General features: G+C 41.6%; 2 protein-coding genes across 4 annotated transcripts in view; one reads left to right on the top strand and one right to left on the bottom strand.

Moving 5' to 3' along the window:
- Positions 1 to 39: 39 nt before the first annotated feature.
- The window catches only part of cmss1 (cms1 ribosomal small subunit homolog), a 43,719-nt gene continuing 27,422 nt past the window's right edge, over positions 40 to 16,336 (bottom strand). For 2 of the 3 annotated variants that reach the window (XM_080413112.1, XM_080413114.1), the window contains exons 2-10: positions 5,337 to 5,452; positions 3,529 to 3,606; positions 3,019 to 3,157; positions 2,803 to 2,862; positions 2,201 to 2,303; positions 1,150 to 1,210; positions 920 to 1,007; positions 622 to 710; positions 40 to 382 (exon numbers count right to left, since the gene is read on the bottom strand). In XM_080413112.1, coding sequence (XP_080269238.1) covers positions 299 to 382; positions 622 to 710; positions 920 to 1,007; positions 1,150 to 1,210; positions 2,201 to 2,303; positions 2,803 to 2,862; positions 3,019 to 3,157; positions 3,529 to 3,606; positions 5,337 to 5,452 — 818 coding nt within the window. In that variant the 3' untranslated portion in view covers positions 40 to 298. The remainder of the gene's footprint in view (positions 383 to 621; positions 711 to 919; positions 1,008 to 1,149; positions 1,211 to 2,200; positions 2,304 to 2,802; positions 2,863 to 3,018; positions 3,158 to 3,528; positions 3,607 to 5,336; positions 5,453 to 16,336) is intronic. The other variant, XM_080413113.1, reaches the window with a different exon arrangement.
- LOC308073879 (filamin A-interacting protein 1-like) overlaps positions 9,647 to 16,336 on the top strand; it is a 32,738-nt gene continuing 26,048 nt past the window's right edge. The window contains exon 1 of the mRNA XM_080413109.1: positions 9,647 to 9,947. The gene's annotated coding sequence lies outside the window, so the exon portion shown is untranslated. The remainder of the gene's footprint in view (positions 9,948 to 16,336) is intronic.

Below are 16,336 nucleotides of genomic sequence, written 5' to 3'. Positions count from 1 at the left end.
ACATCCCTTGGTCAGAGTAAACAAACGGAGGGATGCTGGTTTCATTCAGAGTCAGTTTATTCAACCCATCACACTGGGAGATCATGTTGAACAATACTGAGTAAACAACATCACACGGTCGACATTGGTTCTCTGAAAATAGTAAAAGCACAACACAAGTTTCACACTGAGACAAAGGAAAAACAAACAGGATGGTGCGTGCGGGCCAGAGGTCACTCAGCGAATATATCAGTATAATGGGGCCAGCTGTAAATCAGTGACTGTGTGGAATATCAACACCAGGGAGCTTTATTTGCCCTCAGAAGAGACCAATTTTGACTTGGCCACCACTGCATCTGTTCACAAGACCAGTTTCCAGAAGCTTCAGTAAGTCCACTTTCACCTGGAGGAGACAAGGACACATATTGTTATGTATGCATAACACACAACCACCTTTGAAATATAAAAGGGGAAAATGTTATTTGTATAACATTTAATTCAATTACCTCACTGATTGAGCTCCCCCCACTCCCCCCCAAAAATAGTCAACATTCATAATCTCTCACACAGAGTAACACGGAGTGAGTCAACACTCAGAAAATGTCCCTCTCCATTTAAACCCAGCAGGGGGCACTAACTCACCTCTGCAACATCCACCATCCTGCGGAGCTTCTGGTCCCTCCAGTTCCAGTCCAGAACCAGGTAGCGTAGTGCCTGCAAGTTCAAACCCTCTGAGAGAGAGAGAGAGAGAGAGAGAGAGAGAGGTCAGAGATTATAAATGCATTTTTTAAATTCATTTATCTTTTATTTGCACTAACAAATTGTGCATGAAGTGCATGTACAACAATTCACAGCTGCAGAAGTTATAATTCTATTTGGCGTATTGTTTTAACACCTTTAGCGATTAATATATTGGTACTTCCATGCCCACAACATGTACCTCTATCAATGAGAGACCAGATTCTGGCGGGCGTCCCCACTCCGATGTGTGTGACGCTCTTCTGCAGAAGCTTCACTTGTTCGTCTACCTGTAAATTACAAGACACAAACACACAAACAAGACAGGACACTTTACTCAAGCAAACACCAGATGATAGTACAGTATACAGCAGATGCAGGCACAGCATACAGATAGTATTCATGACACAGGGTCTCCATCATCTCTGCTACCTTGATGTGTTTCGCAAACAGCTTCAGCACTCTGGCATCACCCTTGAAGGTAGTCAGCTGCCTGGTGATTACACAAAATAAACATAATACACATTACGTGTATAGCACTTTTCCAACAAATGCCTAATTTTAGGCCCTTTTCATAGCAGGGATTTTGACAGGTAAACACAAGCGACAGGTAATAGCATTAATGTGTGTGCATTTCATGTAAGTGTTACTGTGCCAGCATGGAGAGCCGCTGTACAGTTAATGTAATGCTGGCATACAGAAACACCCACTATTAATATCATTCATTACCTACCTCCTGTAGCTGTGTTTAGAAGCACTTTGTAACTTTGTTTCGAAAGGTGCTATATAAATAAAGCATTCTTATTATTTATGTGTATGTCAAAATGGCAGCTGTGAATTGGATCAATTGCAGGGCAAAATCCCTAGTCCCCTACTGGACAGCGCAGTGGTTGTGACCGGGCTTTTAAGGTCACACTGACCTACTTTTGGCACGTGACACACCACCTTGATTAGATGTAACCTTGCACCAAGTCTGGTCTTCCTAGGCATCATGGTATAGGAGATATGCTTCAGGCAAGATCTTGGAAAGACGGACAGATGGATGGATGGAGTGCAAAACTATAGTTGATCCCGGAGGACTGGTGGGGGACTAATAACAATGTGCTTTACATAGCAGCATAGACAGTACTGAGAGTTATATAATTATGAAATACTACGAGTGCACGAAAGGTGCGCTCCGGTACATAGCCTTGCATGACCTGTATCCCATAGACTGGAGGGATGATTGCTCTGATTATTAATATTAGAAAGTTCAAAATATTCAGAAATCCAGGTCCTTGGCCTGATGATGGCTGCGTGCACAATTAACATGACGCTGATCCACCTAGTAGTAGTTTGCGAAATAAGCTGCGGGCAGACAGAAAGACACACAAACACAAACATACAGGGCTAAATGCAATATCTCCGCCTGGCAGAGAATGCAAACATTACGGTTATGAAGCAGAGAACAATGGAACAGACATCACTGGTGTGTGTGACTCACTTGATGAGCTCAATAGTGCGGAGCGCAGAGCTGCAGACAATAAGCAGAACCACAGAACCCTTCGCTTCGTGCTGCTTTTGGGCCTTCGCCCATTTGGGACAAACTGAGTACAAGGCAGAAAAAGGGGGCATCAGAATTACACTCGAGACTCACTTCTTATTTTTTAACCCATTAAGACCTGAAACTGTGTCATTTTTAGATTTGAGCTAAAAAGCATTTTACACTTTGGGCTATTCAAAAATAGCAGATATACAAGCTACGAGCTTGGAGATCTGCTATTTTTGAAAAATCGTGAAAATGTGTGCAAATCTTTGAATATATATATTTTTAAAGCGAACATTTTTAACTCAAATCGTTGCTTCTGGGGGGTCCCTGGAACTAAATATTTTGATGGGGGTCCGCGGCCAAATACATATCATTTTGGGGGTCCTTGACATGAAAAAGATTGAGCACCACTGATATAGAAACATATGTTTTTCAGAAAACTGTTGGGATTTAGGAGACATGTAGAATCGGCTTCAGGTCTCAATGGGTTAATAAGAGAACTGGATTTGTCATGATAACAGACTGGAATTGTCATTGGAAGCTTTGCCCAAACTCACTTTCTTTCAAATAGGAAGACAGAGTGTGTGTCAAGTCATTACTGGTCAGGAAACTGGACTCTGGAAGACAACAGGATAGACAGAGACATGATGAGTCAGCAGGGCAGCATGCAGCGGTACAAGCAGCTTCCTGGTCAACAGGGAGACCCTGGCCCTGACTCATGCCAGTGGTAGGTAGCAGTCACTTCCAGGTCAACGGTGAGACCCAAGACTCACCCGGCAGCGCAAGCTCTTCCTGTTCAATAACGGAGCGCTTGTCTGAGAAGTAATTCACAAGAAGGTTCTGCAGGTCAGCCGGACTGCCTGGTTTGGGTTCAGAAGTGGCTAGGACATCTGTGATGGTCTTCTTCTTCCTCTGAACAGAACAAAATATAATATTCACAAGACTTTTGAACCAGTGTTGGTCAATGCATTTGTAAGCTATCCACAATAGGACCATTTATTCCCGTTTCCAGGTAATCAAAAGTCTCTTGCACAGCTGAATAAAATCTTTGTGACAGCGTTGGTGGAGTATACACGTACACAGATCAAATAATAAATAAATAAAAACACCCCCACACTTTCTTCACTTACTCAATAAAGATTTTTTTTTTATTGCATCGTACCTTCTTCAGCCATCTTTTTTTATTTTTTATTGAGCAAGTGAAGACAGTGTGAGGGTGTTTTTTAAATTCTTTTTGCCTCTTTCCAACATCACAAGTGTCACTGCAGGTTTTTCACTCTCACCTTCCTCTTTCTGGGTTTTTTTGTTGACTCTTTGTCAACCTCATCTTCTTTCTTCTCTGGAGCAACCACACACTCCTTCTGTTACAACCAGGTAAGAGGACATGTTTTAGGCTAAATTCAATGTAACCAGATCAATCAAACAAACCAAATATATCAGTCAAAAGATTAGGCACACCTGAAAATGATTTACGTGGCCAGAAATGATCAATGTTCATTCTACATATAACATAATTCCTGTAAAAACAGTAAGTTAAGGCAGGACATGTCAGAGACAGTGATTGGCGTTTACAGTAGCCAATGAGATGAGGTTCCATGACTCCATGACCTACAGTATAGGCTAAAATTATTAGGCTGTTCATAAACAAGCTGCGAGAGTCCTGCAACACGTTCGTTTCCATTTCTCCCCCGCACCCGTCTGTCACAATACTACGATAGATTGTTTACTGTATGTTGCTTTGTTGTCTATCCACTAAATGTTGTTTAGTTGTCTATCCACAACTGATAGAAAAGCCTGGTGACGTGTAAACATATCAGTTGCATACTGGGCCCTGATTGGTGCCTCATAACTTCGGGGGCAGCGAAATCCAATCTCCACCGAGTGGGGCCAGACTAATCTGCCGAGGGCACTGGCAGAATCGTCTGGTTAAATGGGGGTGGGCCATAAATATTATTTTCTCCAGGGGGGATACAATGCCAGCTAACTGAACAAATACTACAAAATATATAAGAATATATAATAGTCCATACCCGGGGATGTGAGCACTCTGGGATAGAGTGCAGATTTTGGGATATGCGCCGAGTATAGATTCAGAATATTTAGAGTCTCATAATTAATTTGGCGAAATATAACAGCCGTGTGTTCCTATGACTCGATCTCTGCCTCGCTCCGACAGTTAAACACACACTCACACACACACACACACACACACACACACACACACACACACCTTGCACCTTCGTTCTCATTCACAGAGAAGTTTTTCTCGACAGCCGGCTCGCCTCATTTCTCAACGTGAAAATACTTAGAAATAATGTACTTAGTGACACGTGGTGAAATCACACACAAATCGCTGGAATGTCAGAGCTGCAGAGCTCGCAGACGCTCTGCTCCATTGTATCAAAGAGTAAACAATATACACGCTAACGCTATTAGCACCAAGAGCTACGTTGTGTCTGCCGGTGTGTGTCTGTAAGCCAACTGTAGCCAGCGTCCCATAGCCTGCGGGGCTGTAAGTGTAACCATGACGATAGATCCCACAGCCTAAACTCCCAGTCTCCGGTGTTTACACAAAAGCGGTAATTAACAGTTTACATTTTGGGAAAGTGCAAAACGGGCTTCCTCACTCTCTGCAAGTGTTAATGCTCAATGCCCAAGTGCAAGTTGAGATCAATTGCTCAACTCACTGAGGAGAACCATACGGGACAGAGTGTGTGACGGACAGAGGTTTCCTTATTTACATAGGATATATCACCTTTAAGAGATATTATTATAGACGTAGAAAATGCATGTGCTAAAGTAAGGCAGTGTCCAAAATTTGCTGAATACCCAAAAGGGTACTTGTACTGTTGGGAGGTGCATTGTGGTGCAGCATTATGTTCCATGTGAGTAACAAACATTTAATTGGAGTTAACGAGATACATCATAGACGATTGACGTCTTAGAAGACTGACGTCAAAGGCTGGCCACATGATGCCCGAGATCCACATTGGAGCCACACCGTTCCCATCTGGATCCCGAGATCTTATGTTAAAAGATACTGGCAGTTTTCAAATTCACTACAATGCAACATAACACTACCACACTGTACCTTCTTTTTCTTCCCGGCGTTGTCTGGATTTTCTGTTACACTCTTCCTCTTCTTTGTCTGAGGGTTTTCTGTGGACTGTGTCTGTTCATCTTTCTCCTCCTCTTTCTCAGACACATCTGAAAAAATAAGACCAATTTCATCACTCAACACTGGAGGTGCTAAGACAATGTCGAAATGAACAGAACCTGTAAATCAAACCTGTAATTTGGTTCTCTAACTGAACTACAGTAGATACAACACACTGGCCCAGAGAGATAATATTAAGACAAGTCTACAGCTACAGTATATGAATACTTGTCAAATAGTGTGTTCCCCATTATCATCCCTACCATACAGTAAGTATTAAGACAAGTCTATATCAATACTTGTCAAATGGCGTGGTCCGTTTCATCATCCCTAGCCACTATAAAGACAAAAAGCAACCATTCTTCATGGATAACATCATTAAGAGGGCACACAAAGTGCAAAATGAAGTTCAGTCTGTTTTACTCAGGCCAATGTGCTAATGCTTGGGAGTGATTAGCAACTCATTAGGTATATTCCAGTGCATACTGCACTATATGGACAAAGTAGGACAGCACAACATACAGTGGATACCAATATAGCAGTCATTGAAACAAGCATCTAGTTATCTTTAAACCCCCTTTCACCAACTGCTCTCCTGCTCTTTACCCACTTTCAATAGAGGGCAAAGGAGACTGCTAGCTCATAAATACCTTGGCTTTAATTAAAAAGGGACAAATGCCAGTGTGAGAGGACTATAAATCTTTTGGTTTCCTAACAGTGTCCTTACTGACGGCGCATGATATCCAAGTTAAATAGAAATAGATCACAAAGGAATAGACAGGTGGAGAACTTCTGTCTAACCTTTTCAATGGCTGGGCCTAATGACTAGCACTTTGAGATTTGTTTCAAATGTATCAAGTAAATGATAAATAAAATGTATTATTATCATTATTATTATTATATTGATATACTTTGTCGCACGAGCATAGCACTCACTGAAAATACCATCCATAAACCAGTTTTCGGCGAGCGACACAGTCATATGGCAATCTTGGAAAAGTTTACAAAGTACAAAATGTATCTGGTGAGTTTGAGTTACAAACCACACACAACATCTGAGATAAAAAAGACTTGAGAATAGTACACACACACACACACACACACACACACACACACACACACACACACACACACACACACACACACACACACACACACACACACACACACACACACACACACACACACACACACACACACACACACACACACACACACACACACACACACACACACGAGAGATGATGGGCAAGATGGCCCGATAGCTCCGGTCTTCCACGACCTTCCCATACCTGACGGACCATACACCGTGGTAGTAAGTAAGGGAACTACTACGGCCAGAAGAAAAAAAGTGCAGGAAAATTGCCCTTAAGCTCAGTGCCAAGAAAACTTAAGTAATGGCATTTCTACTACCAGCGGGACAGAGCTCGAGGTAGTCAAGGACTTCAACTATCTCTGTGCCTGGACTTCCTCGACAGAACAGGATCCGATAGTTCGGAGGGCACTTGCATCAGAAACGTGGACCTCTACGGAGGCATCCTGTGGGTCACGGACAAGGTCAGAGAGAGAAGGATGAGGCTGGCAGGGTTTCGATTTTAGCTATAGCCATAATTTTATACTTTGGCTATTAAAAAAATAATAATGAAAAAATGAAAAATACATTTATTTATTATTTTATTTATTTTCACCTATGACATGCCAAAAATAGGGACACCAGGTTGAAAGTGGTTAAGGTCCTGCCTTGTACCATATAAATTAGCTTAGTCAGGCCATTACGCTTTCATTTCTACACTGAATAGTTATGCATGGCGTTTCCTGAGGAGGCTTATCCACTGCCCGTTTAACTGAACATGGTTATTCGTAGTAAGCCATCTAGGAATCCCCTAATTCACTTCAAAGTAGGCTTAGTGCCTAATGCTGACAGACGCTGGCAGATTAAGACATTTTTTGGTGACTACACCATGCTTGAATAGTTGACCTTAAGCATGGAATTGACAGCCGAGTTATATGAAGCGCCATAAGATTATATTTGGAGAAGGATTATGAAGGGAGCATGGTGATGTTTTTAGCCACAGTACATTCCCCCTGGGGACCACCCAGGTGCTGCAGTCCATTTCATTGTCAGAATATTTGGCATCCGCAGTAGTGAAATACGTTATAGATTCTGAGAATATTTCTGAATTTTTAAGATTTGCAAAAAAAAGAATTTAAAAAAAAAGAATTAAAAAAAAAAGCGCACAACATGTCATGTCGCGTTGTGACGTGTTCAAAACAATTGTTCATGACACGTTGTGAGCTTGTATATTGGCCATTTTCAAGAAATTGTGAAATCCTGAAAAATTCTGAATGTTTTCTTCGATTTGTCAAAACACTTTTTAAATAGCCAAAGTAAAAAATAGAACATAAATGGTTACGCAGGTCATAATGCGACCCAATGTTGCATAGTGACAAACTGCTCTCAAACACAACTCTGAAAGATCCGGATCCAGATCCACGGATCCAGTCCGGGTTTCATCCTAATAAAAATAGCAAAATCAATAGGAAGTTGACATTTTTATAAAAATAACTAACAGTACTGGGTTTGGTGATGTTCTAATCTATACTGTCAGAACCAGGTTTGTTTGCGTTCATTTTCCTGAGCCTCTTCACTCTACAATGTAAGTCAATCATAACATAAATTAACAATTTCTAGTCAATGGAGAAATTATTTTTGATTTCTTGCCCATCTTTGTTGTTACATCATGGCAAGGTAACTACACAACCCAAACCTCTACCAAAGTGTTCTTGCCCTTTGAGCCCTATTCAAGTCTACCAGGCCAATCTACAAGCTCACAACATGTCGCAATGCGATGGAAAAGAGAGATTGTAGATCTGCTATTTTTGATTTTTTTTTTAAATGACATGCCCCAAATAGGGACATATCGGCTTTATAATGTCTGACACCGATGTCATCAAAAAAGTCAAATAGTGGCCGGTATTATCGGCCAAACCAATAGTTCGATCTGGTTCTAACGACAACGTCCAGCCACCACCCTGTCCATGAGACCTCCCTTTTTCTCCTGTCCCCGTTATCTGTCCGTCCAATCTTTGTTATTACACCCTTCCCCCATATTGTCTGCTCTGCTCTCTATCACTCTTCATTATGGCCATAATGTCTAGAGAAGTAGAGGGAGGGAGAACGGAAGAGTAGCAGTTAATGCCCAATTCCTAAGAGTCTTAAAGGACAACTTTGTTTTTTTACAACCAAGGTTTATGTTTTAGATTGTAATTAAAGTAAATAAAAGATGAGTGTTAAAATTTTAAAATGCACTGCTTTCTATAGTTTTAGCAATTTTCGTGATCTTTTTTACAGTGGGCGGGGGCATTCTGTCCGGTGGCTAAATATGTATTTTTTTACTCAATAACCCGGTGTTTTATTATTTATTATTATTATTTACAGTAGCTCTTCTAGCCCCCAATAACTCACATCTGGCCATCAAAGACCACAGGACCATTTTTATTGTGTAAAAAAGGCATATTTAGCCACCGGACAGAATGCCCCCGCCCACTGTAAAAAATATCGCAAAAATTGCTAAAGTTGTCCTTTAAGATAGTGTCACACGCAATTATAGCAGATCTATAAGTTCAAAACACGTTGCAGCATCTGTAACATGATGTGAGCTTATAGATCCGCTATTCTTGGCACGTGACACTGTCATATGTCGAAGTATAAATCTAGCTTAACTCATTCACTGCCTAGAACGACTAAAACGACTTTTGTCCTTTAAGCCCCCACTGCCAAGAACGACTAAAACGACTTTTAATTTTTTCAAAAAAAAAAAAAATCTTTTTTTTTTTTTTTTTTTTTTTTCTTATTTATTTATTTAATTTTTAACCTAAAGACCAAGGAGATATGATTTGTTGAAGATCTAGACTCCAATCCACTTCCTTGTTAACTTAAAACTTAAACATTTTGTATCTTGGCTCCTGAGTACTTTTTTTTTAAATTGAAACATTTCTGGCAGTGGGCAAACGCAAAAATAAAAAGTTCTGGCAGTGAATGAGTTAAGACAGAGATGAGGGAAAGAGTGATTGGAGTTTTTTTTTTCTGTCCCCCTCCTGTCCATCTTTCTAGCCACGCCCATTTCTCCCACTTGCACCCCCACCTCAATCACTCTCTCTCTCTCTCCCCTCAACCTTTATCCTTCTTCACACACAGTCCCCCCCCACCCAACCACCCACCACCAATATCATTACGGACCAGCCACTCTCTGAAACCCCTCCACTCTTTGGCACACACATGCTTTCCTTGCATTCAACCTGGAGCGTTCTGACAACTTCTGAGAGAACGTGAGGACACGCAGTGGAGGAAGAGGAAGAGAGAGAGAGAGAGAGAGAAAGAGAGAGAGAAAGAGAGAGAGAGAGAGAGAGAGAGTAGAAATACCTGCAGTGGAGCAAAGGAATAAGGACTTGATTATTAGAGCTGCAGAGACAGTGGCATACAGCTACAGTAGCAGCAGAAACCCTGGCCTACTCCTGTTCTCCCTTGGTCCACCTGTCCGGCAGGTAAGACTTACTCTCCCGTCTGTCTGTGCTTTCAGCTCCTTGTCAATTAGATGTGGTTCTGGATGAGTTGTGTTTAACCTGTATATATCGGGAGGCTTTGGAATGTCTCCAGAGAGATGTCTGGCAATGATTATGACAATCAACTCAATTTAATGGGGAAGTGTGATGAGAATAGATATTCAAATCAAAAACCATCACATTTGTGCTTTAATGATAGATCAAGGTGACTTTATCATTTCATAGGTTTATAATTAGCGTAGAGAAGTAACTCATTTTGGGGGCGAGCTCAGTGAAATGATGAGCTGCATTTTAAATTAAACGTCCTAACTGACTGAAGCGCTGTGATTGCGCTAATTCTTTCAACATGACATGAAACTGCTCCTGACAAATGACATCGACCCAGTTAAAAGGTGCTGAGTGGGGCAGACAGATGACAGCTTAAACCCAATTCTAATCTCTTTAACACCACAAAGACATGCATGCCCTGACAAGCTGTTAATGACTGAGACCCACTGTACACCTCTGAGAGTGTGCGCGCGTGCGTGTGTGTGTGTGTATGTGTACAGTATGTGTATGTGTGTGTGTGTGTGTGTGTGTTTCTGTGTGTCCGTGACATGTTGCTGATTCAGCAAGGGATTGATTCTAGGATTATACCAGGGGTGAGGTATACCCTGAAAGTTACAAATGGGGTGGGTTCACTCAGTTGCATGCAAGCGCATGTGTGATGGGTGCATGTGGCTACGCTACGGTCACAGGGGGCATTGGAGTGGTGGTTTTCCCCTGTGAGACAGTACAGGCATCACATTTCCATGTGGAATGGCCATGGATGTGGCTCTATGAAAAGCCCTCTATTAATAAAAACACACAGATGCATGGCTGCAGCGTTTAAGAGCAGTGGACCTGAAAGCACGTGAGAAGTTAACCACTTAAAGGGTAAGACCACTTTGGTAGAGGTTTGGTTTGTGTAGTTACCTTGCCATGATGTAACTCCAAAGGTGGACAAGAAATGAAAAATAATTGCTCCATTAATTAGAAATTGATAATTAAAAATATGCTCCCCATTGACTTACATTGTACACTGAAACAGCTCTCAAAGTCACTCTTTTAGCCCATAAACGAACACAAACTAAGCTGATTCAGACAATATAGAACATCACCAAACCCAGTACTGTTTATTTTTTTAATAAAAATGTCAACTTCCTGATGATTTTACTATTTGAAGATCCGGATCCACCGATCCAGTCCAGGTTTTCTTTCAAATAAAAATAGCTAAATCAACAGTAAGTTAACATTTTTATTAAAAAAAAAACAGTACTGGGTTTGGTGATGTTCTATATTGTCTGAATCGACTTTGTTTACATTCGTACATGCTAAAAGAGCGACTTTGAGAGCTGTTTTACTGTATAATGTAAGTCAATGAGGAGCATATTTTGAATTATCAATTTCTAATCAATGCAGCAATTATTTTTTATTTCTTGACCACCTTAGGAGTTACATCATGGCGAGGTAACTACACAACCCAAACCTCTACCAAAGTGGTCTTGCCCTTTAAAGCCCTATTTTGATACTTTGTCGCACACATCGCATTGCAACACAAGCTTTTAGATCGGCTATTTTCATAATTTCTGGAAAATGTTTCCATCATGCCGTGTGATAAAAGGGTCCCATCATGCCTATGCATTAAAACAATGTGTTTCCACACAACTTCATTGTACCGGTTTAAGGGTCATTACACCTAAAGAGTTTGAGGTACCATTTTAACCACATGAGCCATAGTAGGCTAACGTTTGGTGAAAATAGCAGATCTACAAGCCCACAACACGCAGTGTTGCGACACGTTGTGGGCGTTGTGTAGATGGGCTAATTTTGGTGAAGAGAGTTGGTGTAGAGGGAAAAAAGGAAGGGGCCAAGTTTAAACCCCTGGAGGACACCAGTCTATGAAGTATATAGGGTTTAAGTGGTTATGTGAACTTTCCTCAAAAGAGCCAAAGAGACAGAAGCCCTCAAGTGACAGCCAGGCAGGCTTAAGACTAAATGGACTAAATATTAGCTGTGGTTTTCTCCGTCAACTGACATGGTGCAAGACGCGTCACAGCATTGGATTACCATGCGAGCGTGTAGGGGTGGTAGAGAGAACATATCTAGTGATACAGTATTTATAATTATGCCAGAAATGCCAGAGTTTAAAGGTTATTATTTTTGGAAATAAATACAATATCACATAATTCAAGTGTAACGTCTCAATGTTCATTAAAAGAAAATCAATCTTTGTTGTCCTTCTCCCCTGTAGGAGAGGAAGAACAACAACAGATTAGAGTGCTATTTAGAAATAAAACTCAAGTTCACAAATAGAATGGAAATCTAGTGAGACATGACACAGGTTAATTCATTACACATAACAGCTAGAGGACCTAAAACAGTGTGCAAATTGACCTACAAGGTTAAGTAAAAAAATGATCGTGGCAGTCTAGGATGAGCAGAGATCTGTGCTGAGAATCTGAATACATACTGTAGTGACCACAATATCCTCCGGGTCAGGGTCAGCACAGATGGTAGAGACTAGAGGAGGAGAGTCTGTGGGCTCAGATGAATACAGGTCAATTAATTTGAAGCTCAGATAACCAGAGATCAATAGAGGTGAATGGCTCTAGTCTGGCGGGGGGCTGGTATGAGGAGAAATGGGGGGCAGCTCAGTCCGCCTTTAATGGAAGATCAATAGCAGTGACCGGTTTTAATGGATGGTCAATGGATCCGAATGGTTTTAATGGATGGTCAATGGCTCTGACTGGTTTTAATGGGAATCAATCAAAGTTGTTTCAGGAAAGAGCTGAATCGCCTCCAGACAGAAAATGCAATGAAGGCTGATTGATTTTGGTTATGAGAGGGTTGGAGTGTCGCATACACATGTACTCGTACGCTTATATGACTTGCATGGAGATCCTGTGCTCCCAGTGTGCCTTCTTGGCTGTTTTGAGTGGTTGCTTCTCTTATGGGAGCAAATAGCCCTGAGTAAGCACTGGTAAAGCTCTTAATCACCAAAACAGTTTACTCTATTAGAGTGATTAAAGATACCGATCACACCTGTGGAGAGGTACAACACTAGACAAGACCATTACAAGCTGATACTAAAACCCAGACATATCGGATTACACGTTTAATACATGTACACCTAGCGGGCAAAACAACTCTCTTGTTGTGCGCGAAGAGCTGATTGCGAACGCGGAAGGAGGCGCGGCGAAGCCGCTCCTCCGACCAAGTGGAGCTTACTATATCATCGTGCTTGCGTTGTGTGTCTGTCCCATATTTATGGTCTTTCCGTCTGTGTTCACGCTCTCATTCTCTCATTGGCTCGCACCCCCATGTGACTCGAAACTCCGTGCTGAAATGCCAGCAGCTGCACTGCCTGTATACAGCCGACAGAGTGCGGCAGAGTGCACTACTACAGTGTGGTTGAAATATGGCAGCCACAGTCAATCTGCGTTCGCCTCCAGCGTTCGCACGTCTTACTTGTAGTGTGGGTTGTGATTCTGTTCATAGTCGCAATGCGATTTGTGTGTTTCCCTAAAAGCAATATAATACTGCTTTCTATTAAATCAATTTGTTGGTTGTTTTCCAAAGATCGATAACTCCTCCGGGGACAAGTAGCAACTACCCAATTTGGAAAGGTTAGATATTGGTTTGGAGGCCCACCGTTTTCCTCTCTCCAACGCCGCTATTGAGCATGTGCTATTGTTAAATCAATGGGAGAATTTAGGGTACACACACGCAAGCAAAGTAGAAAGCTATAGTGGAATGAGGCACTGGACAAAAGCCAGAATTGATTACCAGTGTGTGGTAGGACATTCGGGAGGGATGGAGCATTCCTTTACTCATCCTATTCAATCAATTGTCTTAGCGTCTCACACTTGCTGTCACTTGTTGGTGTCTACCCAGGGGTTAGGGAATGGAAGACAAAGCCTATGCCATGTCCTACATTAAAATGTTTTATGTTATCTACTAAGTCACGGTGAAATAAAGATAAATCAGTACAAAGAGCCGATGCATTGTCTTTTCAGATTTAAACAGTTGTCTAACAGGGTATACTGTAGCTAGTGATAGTTTCTTAACTGCCTTGTGGCATTGGGATAATTATTCACTCTATTGGATAGAATGCCAGTGTGCCTGTTAATTGGATGTGTGTGCACCTGTTAGGCTCAGAGCTGACAGACAGAGTTGCAGTACAGTGTGTAACCAGCAGGTGGAGCAGCAGTAGCATAGTAAATCTGACACCATTCTACTGAAAGTTAATAATTGGATCCTGATCTGCTCTGCAGAACAAAACAATTGCCAAATTAGTGATTATAAATCCTTTAGTGAAATGTTTTTGAGACTGCTGACAGAGGCCTGTATTCCAGCTATCATTTGCACACACATGCACACACACACACACACACACACACACACACACACACACACACACACACACACACACACACACACACACACTATCTCAGATCTGAGTCAGTAATGTGTTGCTAAACAGTATGACAAGCGAAACAATGAGAGCATGTCATGTACTGTACAAGCACTGTTGAACTATGTCAAACCAGTCTACACTGACAGATGCATAGGACCACAATGGAAACAAGTCCCCAGGAGACACTTTTACTTGGCCTAATGTAATCCAAATTGAAACCAAGGTGAATGCATGCCCCCCTCTCATTTCTATTAAGTGCATTAATCAATTTGTACATGTCTTTATGATGTGTGTGTGTGTGTGTGGAAGGGGGGGGGGTGCACGTATGGCCGTTCCCCAGCTGTTTCTCTTTTCTTTTATTGTTAAGCAATGCTCAGCAGGGCTGGGTTTATTGAATGCCACAGAGTGAAGCTACGACCTCTGACCTATGATGTCACGCAAGCTCCATATGAGGTCCATGTGTCTGCAGGGATTCTTCTATTGGCCTCTAACTGTTTATCTGTATGAGAACTTGTGAGGAATCAGGGAGTCAGGAACCTTCTACTTCTAATGGGACAGGAATGTACAGTGTTAGAAAATATAGCGTAGTTGCAACTAGCAAACAATTCTTAGAAGGAAAACTTTTTTACCTAAATCCCATTGTTCTCAATGTTTTGATGTGACAAAAAGTGTATTTCTCCACAAAATGATGACTTTGTGAAATGAAGTCAGACACATAATTTCACGTCATTGGGCTTACGTTCCATTGCTTGATGGCGCGAAGGATAGGGTATTTTGTGCCAGAACGTATTATTGATCTCCTCACAAAAGAAAAATGGGAAGTGTTTTAACCAGCATTTTTTTTTTACCACTATCAACCTGGCATCCCTATTTTGGGCATGTCAATTTGGGCGACTTCTTACATTAAAATTGGCTTAAGGAAGGACCAGCTGGCGGGCAGGCGGACCACGTCGTCACACTCATGTCCCTATGACTCAGCCCTAACCATATAAGGAGTTCCCAATGCAGCTACACCCAAATATGGAGTGTTTGTCTAACCTCACAAAAGAGGGCATTCCCATATATGGACATATGACATCAGCGATCTCCAAGTTCACTTGAGACGGCGCGCCTCTGTCGAGGTACAAAACCATACTTTATCTGCGGGAAAAGAAAGTCTGCAGTTGTCAGAAAAAAAATCACACCCTGTGTGAAGTGGGCGGTGTCTTCCTAGCTAACCACAATACTGAATGGAGTCAACCAATGATGTACAAAAGATAAATACATTTATTGAAACACTCTTTATGATGGACAAAACCATAACTTGAAAAAAACCAATATTTGGTTTTTTTCAAGTTATGGTTGCTTATATAGGGCTATGCACATGTGTCATGTGACACTGGCCAATCACAGTCCTGAATAGACTGTGATTGGCCAATCACAGCGCAGGATAACTCTACAAATTTCCTGGGCCCAGATCACAGCGCAGGAAAATGTACATTTTTCCAAATCTCACTTATAGGGGCGGTTTCACCGCCCAAAAAGAGTGCCACCAGACCAGATATATAATGTAGTGTACTGATGAATAATAAGTGCATCAGCACAATTCTGTTTGTGTCAATCACATGACATCATCCCAAATCGACGTTCAAATTCTTTCTTGTGATTGACTCAAACTTTGTAAGTGTTGTCTTGACATAAGACGCTAGTCCCAACCATCTGCCTGTCCTTACTAACATTTATTGGCATAAAATGAGGCCTATGTCCCATGACTGCAAAGGTTCAAAGAAGAGGTTCTACATTTCTCAGGTTTGGACTCAAATGAAAACATGAAAACTACGTTCCGTCATTCTGGAAAATAGGCCCGAGACAATATATGGTGACTCCTGCAACATCGAGCCCCCCCCCCCCAGTACAGCTGCAACTTATTTTGAATGCCAACTTAGTTAAAAAC

This window comes from Gymnoscopelus braueri (assembly GCF_963280865.1).
Source record: "Gymnoscopelus braueri genome assembly, chromosome: 18".
NCBI lineage: Eukaryota > Metazoa > Chordata > Actinopteri > Myctophiformes > Myctophidae > Gymnoscopelus > Gymnoscopelus braueri.
The sequence above is the reverse complement of the archived record's forward strand: the minus strand, read 5'-3'. Positions and strand labels throughout refer to the sequence as shown.